The sequence below is a fragment of the Maniola jurtina genome, chromosome W (assembly GCF_905333055.1).
Source record: "Maniola jurtina chromosome W, ilManJurt1.1, whole genome shotgun sequence".
In the NCBI taxonomy this organism is placed as follows: Eukaryota; Metazoa; Arthropoda; class Insecta; order Lepidoptera; family Nymphalidae; genus Maniola; species Maniola jurtina.
This window is the reverse complement of record NC_060057.1, coordinates 4,406,130-4,413,822: the sequence shown is the minus strand read 5'-3', so window position 1 is coordinate 4,413,822 and position 7,693 is coordinate 4,406,130. Positions and strand designations below refer to the sequence as shown.

At 35.8% G+C, this 7,693-nt stretch overlaps 1 protein-coding gene across 2 annotated transcripts; it reads left to right on the top strand.

Annotated features, from left to right (window-relative positions):
- The first annotated feature begins 3,784 nt into the window (after positions 1 to 3,784).
- Positions 3,785 to 7,186, top strand: LOC123879969. Of its 2 annotated transcripts, none has more exons than XM_045927826.1 (3): positions 3,785 to 4,521; positions 4,854 to 6,707; positions 6,822 to 7,186. In XM_045927826.1, the coding sequence occupies exons 1-3, from the start codon at positions 4,387 to 4,389 to the stop codon at positions 6,843 to 6,845; spliced, it is 2,013 nt and encodes a 670-aa protein (XP_045783782.1). In that variant the 5' UTR covers positions 3,785 to 4,386; the 3' UTR covers positions 6,846 to 7,186. The 2 variants fall into 2 exon arrangements, with proteins under 2 accessions (XP_045783782.1, XP_045783783.1); XM_045927827.1 differs by having other exon boundaries at positions 4,854 to 6,710; positions 6,825 to 7,186.
- Positions 7,187 to 7,693: the final 507 nt, after the last annotated feature.

Sequence of the window (7,693 nt, the reverse complement as noted above, 5' to 3'; positions counted from 1 at the left end):
CGTGTGTATCAGTGTATCTGTCTGTGGCATCGTAGCGCCTAAACGAATGAACCGATTTTAATTTAGTTTTTTTTTGTTTGAAAGGTGGCTTGATCCAGTGTTCTTAGCTATAATCCAAGAAAATCGGTTCAGCCGTTTGAAAGTTATCAGCTCTTTTCTAGTTATTACTGTAACCTTCACTTGTCGGGGGTGTAATAAATTTTTAATTTACACTTGTTTATATATTTGCTTTACTATTTATGACCATCATGACTTTTTCAGCCATTAGTTATCTATAAAAAGACATATCCTGACTGACTGATCTATTAACGCTTAGCCATAGATATATTATTATGTATTACATATTAATAAGTACTTAAGGTGGATGCGAAGGGTCTGCCCACGAAATTCAAATTTAATTTGGTTTTTCGCAATTTGTAAACTAATACGACAAAGTAGGCTTATGGCATTTTAATTGCGCCAATGGCAGTATCATCCTCACAGGTTTATATAAAAATCTTTACTTGAAAGGGTCCAGTTTAAGAAATTAGCTCTAGTATCGACTATAACTCACAAATTAGTCGATACTTGAGCTAATTTCTTAAACTTCAAGTTTCAAGTAAGGATTTTTTTATAAACCTGTGAGGATGATACTGCCATTGGCGCAATTAAATGCCATAAGCCTACGTTGTCGTATTAGTTTACAAATTGCGAAAAACCAAATTAAATTTAAATTTCGCGGGCAGACCCGTCTCATGCCCGTCTCAAAAATGACGTAGCAATTCACTAAGAAAGGATTTTTGGAAATTCCAACCCCAGAGGGTTAAGTAAGTGATGAAAGTTTGTATGAAAGTCTGTCAGTTTTCAGGTTATATCTATTAATATTTTGCTTATAAGTGTTTCACGATTGCTAGAAATTCCCTCGCTGATTTTGAAAAACTCCTGTTGAGCAGAGCCGGGGTGGATCAACTAGTACCTATACCTTAATAATCACGAAGGACGTCCTCGCTGGGACAAGGTGGAAAGTAAACACTAATTTTAATCCTCCAAAGTTGGACACCCATCCAGTTATCGACTTATATCAACAATGATTGATATGCGCTGTTGTAACTAGGCCACACCACCCAGGCAGCAATAAAAGACAGGCATTTCGAAAACAGACATATTTGCAGACTACTTATCTATTACAAGCCCACAACAAAGTGTGGATACTTGGCCATTTAAATTTCATAATCTTTGTTCTCAAACGACGTCATAATTCGCAACGGCAAGTTGATGAAGCCGCACTAACTACTTTCTCTGGTCACCGGCCTTTGACCCCATGTGGAGATGATCCACCAGATCATGCAATTTCCGCGATTCGCGTTTCCTATGATAATAGACAGCTGTAGCTTGCAAAAAACTAACAGCTTACTCCGTGCCTTCCTCGTCTGGAAATGAAATCTTAATTCAGTCATTTTTAGGGTTCCGTACATCAAAAGGAAAAACGGAACCCTTATAGGATCACTTTGTTGTCTGTCTGTCCGTCGTGTCTGTCAAGAAACCTATAGGGTACTTCCCGTTGACCTAGAATCATGAAATTTAGTAGGTAGGTAGGTCTTATAGCACAAGTACAGGAATAAATCTGAAAACCGTGAATTTGTGGTTACATCATTAAAAAAAAATTAAAATGTGTTTCAATTTTCAAAATAAAATAACTATACCAAGTGGGGTATCATATGAAAGGGCTTTACCTGTACATCCTAAAACAGATTTTTATTTATTTTTATGTATATAGTTTTTGATTAATTTTATTTTATTTTTATTTTATTAATAAGGTTCGCTAGCGATTTTTACAAAAATGATCTTAAATTAAATAAAGTTAAATTACATGACGTTGTATGTAAAATCATTTTAAAGCAAACACTACATGCACATTGAAACAATTATATTAATCACATTAGCAACATGATACAAAAAGTAGCTAAAAACTTTCCGAAATAGTGAAAACATAAAAAAAAATATTCAAGGTGCAATGGTAATTGAATAAATCTAAAAGTAAAGTAAAGTTAACCTAGGAGTAAGAATAGTAAAAAAAAAATATATATTGAAAAAAGTGAAATTTCTGCCATTAATTAGTAGGTACACAGAGAACGTTTTGTTAACACTATTAGTTTGATTGGTTGATTAAGTTACTATTAACTATTTTTCGAAACGTACCAGGTGGATTTATGTTGATATCGAGTGACTGACTGAATTTGTTACACAATTTACATAACCGAGGGATGATCGATTTAAACCGAAGACAGTTCGGGTGCGTGGAGGTACAAAAGGAGTAGGTAATAGCGTGACGGGGATATCTTTTTGGTGCTCTGAAATTGATTTTATTTAGTAAGCTGGGGCAGTCTAAGTTATTTCTCAGTAATTTATAGAAAAACATTAATCGTGAAAATGTATACCGTGAAATACCGTAAATGTTGGAAAAAATACCTGAGTATGGAACCCTCGGTGCGCAAGTCTGACTCGCACTTGGCCGGTTTTTTATTTGAATTTAATTATAAATACAAAAATGTCTGCCTATCTATCTACTTATGGTCCGACTGAGTTTGTTGAAATTTGATGCAGAGATATAGATAGACCGCATTCCAGGGAAGTGCATAGGTTACATTTTGTTTCAAAAAATCAAAGAATTCCCGCAGGATTTTTCAAAAACCTAAATCCTAAACTATTTATCATTATATTCGAGATGTATTCCATCATTATTTCTCTAAGATTTCTGGTCCACTTTGCGTATTGTTTACCCGTGTTCCCTCAAATAGTCCCTGGAAAGTACCATTGGAGCGAACATACCATACAGGCATATTTAAGATTTCTTACCCAAAAGAGCCCTATTAATAACAAAATTTCAGTTTTGTAACTCATTTTTTCTACGAGTTAGATACCCATGACTCGCGGACAAACACACAGATAACAAAGTGATCCTATAAGGGTTCCTATTTTACTTTTGAGGTACGGACCCCTGAAAATTATCTATATTTGTAAGTATAGGGATCATCCATATTAATAGGTAAACATTGTAATTTCTGTTTCAATACTATTTCTGTTTATTGTCCAGATCTGACTTCTAAAAAACTCGAGAGGTTGCAGAATCTTTGCATCCGTTTTATATATTTAAAAGGGGTTTCTCCGTCACTTGCATCTTACAAACGTAGTTCCAATTTCATTTGAATATTAAGTAACCAAAGTTCATGAAATTTTGCAGACATATTCTAGAAACTAATATCTATGTCTGTGGTTTTGCAGATTTCTGTTAAAATATTCGGTTTCAAAGTTACGCGGTCTTAAAAATTTACATACAAATCTTTGAGCCCCTGTAATTTTAAAATTACATATTTTTAGAAAAATCTAAAACACCACAGACACAGATATAAGTTTCTAGAATAGGTCTGCAAAATTTCATGGACTTTGGTGGCTTAATATTCAAATGAAATTGGAACTACGATTGTATGAAGCGAGTGACGGAGAGAGCCCTGTTAAACTCGAGACGTTATGATCAAGTAGTTATTAGTACCTCACACAGCTAATATAATAGGATAGAAATATTTTTATTCAAATAAACTTTTACAAGTACTTTTGAATCGTCAAATTCATCCACCACTGCACTGATTTGGAATGCCTTTCCTACCTTGAAGAATCAGCAAGAAACTCAACAAGAAAAAGGATGGGCCTTTAAAAATCCCGTGAGAACTCCTTGATTTTCCGACACAAAAAATAGCCTATGTCCTTTTCTGGGATTTAGAGCCTGATATCTTTATAAGAAAGGAGAACGGTCATCTGTGACCCAGGCCCGACAGAAACGAGACATATCTCATTTTTTTTGGTATATTGTGTATTGTTAAATTACATATATTTTATATTCTAAATCAATGGCTAACACCAAAAAATATTGCCGTATGTTTTTGTTCAGGCGACACACAAAAAAATACAAAATGTCTATATTATCTATAAAATTCGCATATTTATTTAATTAAATGACAATACAATAGCTATAGGATGTATCTAGATACAGTTAACTTATATAATTAATTAAAATCGTGGCATTTGATGATTTATTGCATAATATTAAGTTAAATGTACAAAAACGGTCACATACTTCCTGTCTACATGCTATCATAACGGCTCAGGTAGCCTGGCGGTGACAGAAACCAATCATGCTGTCTCTCTCTTTCATTAAAACACAGTGGCGGAGCGGAGGGGGTAGGGTAGGGGTGGGCCGCGGGGTGCACCGACGCAGCGCAGATGCAGGCGCAGTTCTTCGCTTTCTGTGTTGAGATCTGTGCGTTTTTGTATTCAAGGCTACATTTTTTCGACGTTTTTTGGCTTTCTCTTTACTGGACTTGATTTTTGTATTGTGAGTGGTTCGTTGATATGGCTGACAATATTAATAATTGTGCTGCGTGTGAACGTACACTTCGCCGTCGTCGTCCATACGTTCTCAATGAACGATTACTGGAAACACGAAGAGATTTCGTAGAGCAACTATTACGCATCGTTGGTGGTGAGGTATGTATCATTTTTATATTTGTAATTAAAGCCTTTCCCAATACAAAAGCGTGTCAAAAATGTAAAGTCAAGTGTTGATAGTTAGATACCTTTGTTAGTTAGGGTAAATAGACTACATCACTCATTATACAGTCCGTACACTCGTAGAAAACTGGTTATCGGCGCGGCGCCGATCTGCCAGCGCTTATCGAAACCGGTCCATGCAGGACGCAGGTAATCGGCGCTCTGGCAGTCTCAATTAGATTTAGTTTGATTTCACCATACCTACCTATATGATGGGATTAAGTCGTTGTGTATTTATATTAATGTTGTGTATTTATATTTTGTGACAGATAACTTTTGATGGGACTCGGTCGATTTGCCACTCGTGTCGGCATAGAATCGACGCTGCAATTAATCAAGAGCGACAAGTCCCAGCAGCTCCTGTCCTACCAGCTGCTGTTGTAAATGTACAAGGCGTTCGACGTGCACCTAATACGGCTCGGCGATGTTTAATTGACAACTGCAACAACAGTTCTCTGCTTCAAGTGCCTAATTCGGTGAAGGTACAACTCCTTAGCTATTATCACTTTTACGTACCAAATCTTGCCCGCATTTGCCAACGGCATTTACTACACATGGCGATAGAAGAGATACCGGAAAATATAACAAATCAAATGACCGACTTGAATGCGGAGAGTGTTGGCGACATCATCAACATGTATACACAAGCTTTGGAACAAAGGTCACAGTTCAATGTAGATGACGTTTCTGACGACGAGTTAAGCTTTTGGACTGGAAGAAACAGAGCCACGTTCAACGATTTGCTGAGTCAAATACCAAGCCTTAATCGGTCCTCAAGTACTCCACGAAATGATTTGGCTATCTACTTGTGCAAAATTCGATCAGGGGAGCCGAATAATAGAATCGCTTCACTTTTTAATATAACCGAGCGAACTATTGGAAGAAAAATACATAAAGTCAGGCAGTGTCTCATTACTGACTTTGTTCCATTGCACCTAGGTTTAGACCATATAACCAGGGACGAAGTAATAGCCCGCAACCGGGTTTTACCAAATGTTTTGTTTGGTAACGAAGAGTCACCAAAAGCAATAGTTACATTCGATGGAACCTACATATACATAGAAAAAAGTTCTAACTTTTTATTTCAACGCCGCAGTTACAGCCTTCATAAGTTCAGAAACTTAATAAAACCATTCATGATCGTGTGCGCGGATGGATATATTTTGGATGTAACAGGTCCGTACTCTGCACGGACTACCGATGCTGATATAATGAAAATGATATTGCAAAACCATGATGGACCCATTGAAGACGGACCGTTCCACTTTTTTTTCCATGAAGGAGACTCATTTATTTTGGACCGAGGCTTTCGGGATTCAATACCTTTAATAGAAACATATGGTTATGTTGCTCACATGCCGCCAACCAAACAACCACAAGACACGCAATTAAGCACCGAACAAGCTAATAAATCACGACTCATTACAATGGTGCGATGGGTCGTGGAAACTATAAACGGGAGATTCAAGCGCGACTTCAAGATCTTTAAAAACAGAGTATTCAACAAACATGTGCCGCATATATTTGAAGATTTTAAAATTGCTGCAGCTTTAATTAATTATTTTCAAGAACCTTACGGAGACAGTCCATACACAGAAGATTTCATTGAAATAATTAATCAAAATATACAACGCCCCAATCGATTATTTGAGTATGTGGAGGAAAATAATCTAAACCGACAAAGAGTGTCGTTTCACAGGATGACTGGAAATGATCCGGATATTGAACATTTTCCACAATTAACAATTGAAGAGTTAATTAAATTCTCAATCGGCACCTATCACGTGAAGTTAGCACGGTCGTATTGCAGTGAGCATTTGAAAGCCGCGGGAGTATATAATATGGAATTATATAGACATCCAACGGCAATAGAGGGCAGAAACAATAATACTTTAATCAGGTGCAGAATCCATTCGCGACACGTTACGACAAAAATATATTATACTTATATTATGTTTGATGAGAATGTAAATGGAAGAAACGCAATAACGGAATATTATTGCACATGCTATCATGGTAAAAGGACATTGGGAAGTTGCGCACACGTCATTAGTGTTGTATATTACCTAGGGTGGGCTAGACATCGAGATCACTTTGACCACCCAGCAATGGGTATGGATTATGTTTTAAGAGATATAGAAATTCAATAATATCGAGATACCTATTAGTTTTATTTTTATTTGTTTCAATCCTGAAACCCAATGATTGGTTTCTGTCACCGCCAGGCTACCTGAGCCGTTATGATAGCATGTAGACAGTAAGTATGTGACCATTTTTGTACATTTAACTTAATATTATGCAATAAATCATCAAATGCCACGATTTTAATTAATCATATAAGTTAACTGTATTTAGATACATCCTATAGCTATTGTATTGTCATTTAATTAAAAATAAATATGCGAATTTTATAGATAATAGACACTTTGTATTTTTTTGTGTATCGCCTGAACAAAAACATACGGCAATATTTTTTGGCGTTAGCCATTGATTTAGAATATAAAATATATGTAATTTAACAATACACGATATACCAAAAAAAATGAGATATGTCTCGTTTCTGTCGGGCCTGGGTTTTTTTTTGTATGGGGCGTGACCGTTCTCCTTTAAAAAGGTAATCAGAAATCAGAAATTTAAAACGGCAGGCAAGCTAGCATTTGTATTAACACTAGCTGATACCCGCGACTTCGTTCGCGTGGATGTGGGTTTTTTAAAATTCCCGTGGGAACTCTTTGATTTTCCGGATTATAAAGTAGCCTATGTGCTAATTCAGGGTATAATCTATTGCCATCCTAAATTTCATCACAATCCGTCCAGTAGTTTTTGCGTGAAGGAGTAACAAACATACACACACACACACATACAAACTTTCTCCTTTATAACATTATAGTGTGATAATTAATTATTTATAATTATAGATATAACTTGGAATTTATTTATATTGTAGTAGTATGTAAACTAGTAGTTTACAATATTGAGTATAATTTGTATCGTTGTTTATACACCATCCCGGTTATAGTGTAACAGTCTTATTCATAAAAATCCCTTAATATAGGTTTAAAACGTTCATTAGCTAAAATGCTCATTAGGCCTATTAAACGTTTCATAA

Bases quoted from the DNA above. Each gene is read 5' to 3' on its own strand.
- LOC123879969 (XM_045927826.1), top strand. From the start codon at position 4,387: ATGGCTGACAATATTAATAATTGTGCTGCGTGTGAACGTACACTTCGC. The intron at 4,522-4,853 runs GTATGTATCATT...ATTTTGTGACAG, and splicing joins TACGCATCGTTGGTGGTGAG to ATAACTTTTGATGGGACTCG. The intron at 6,708-6,821 runs GTTTTAAGAGAT...GCTACCTGAGCC, and splicing joins CAGCAATGGGTATGGATTAT to GTTATGATAGCATGTAGACA.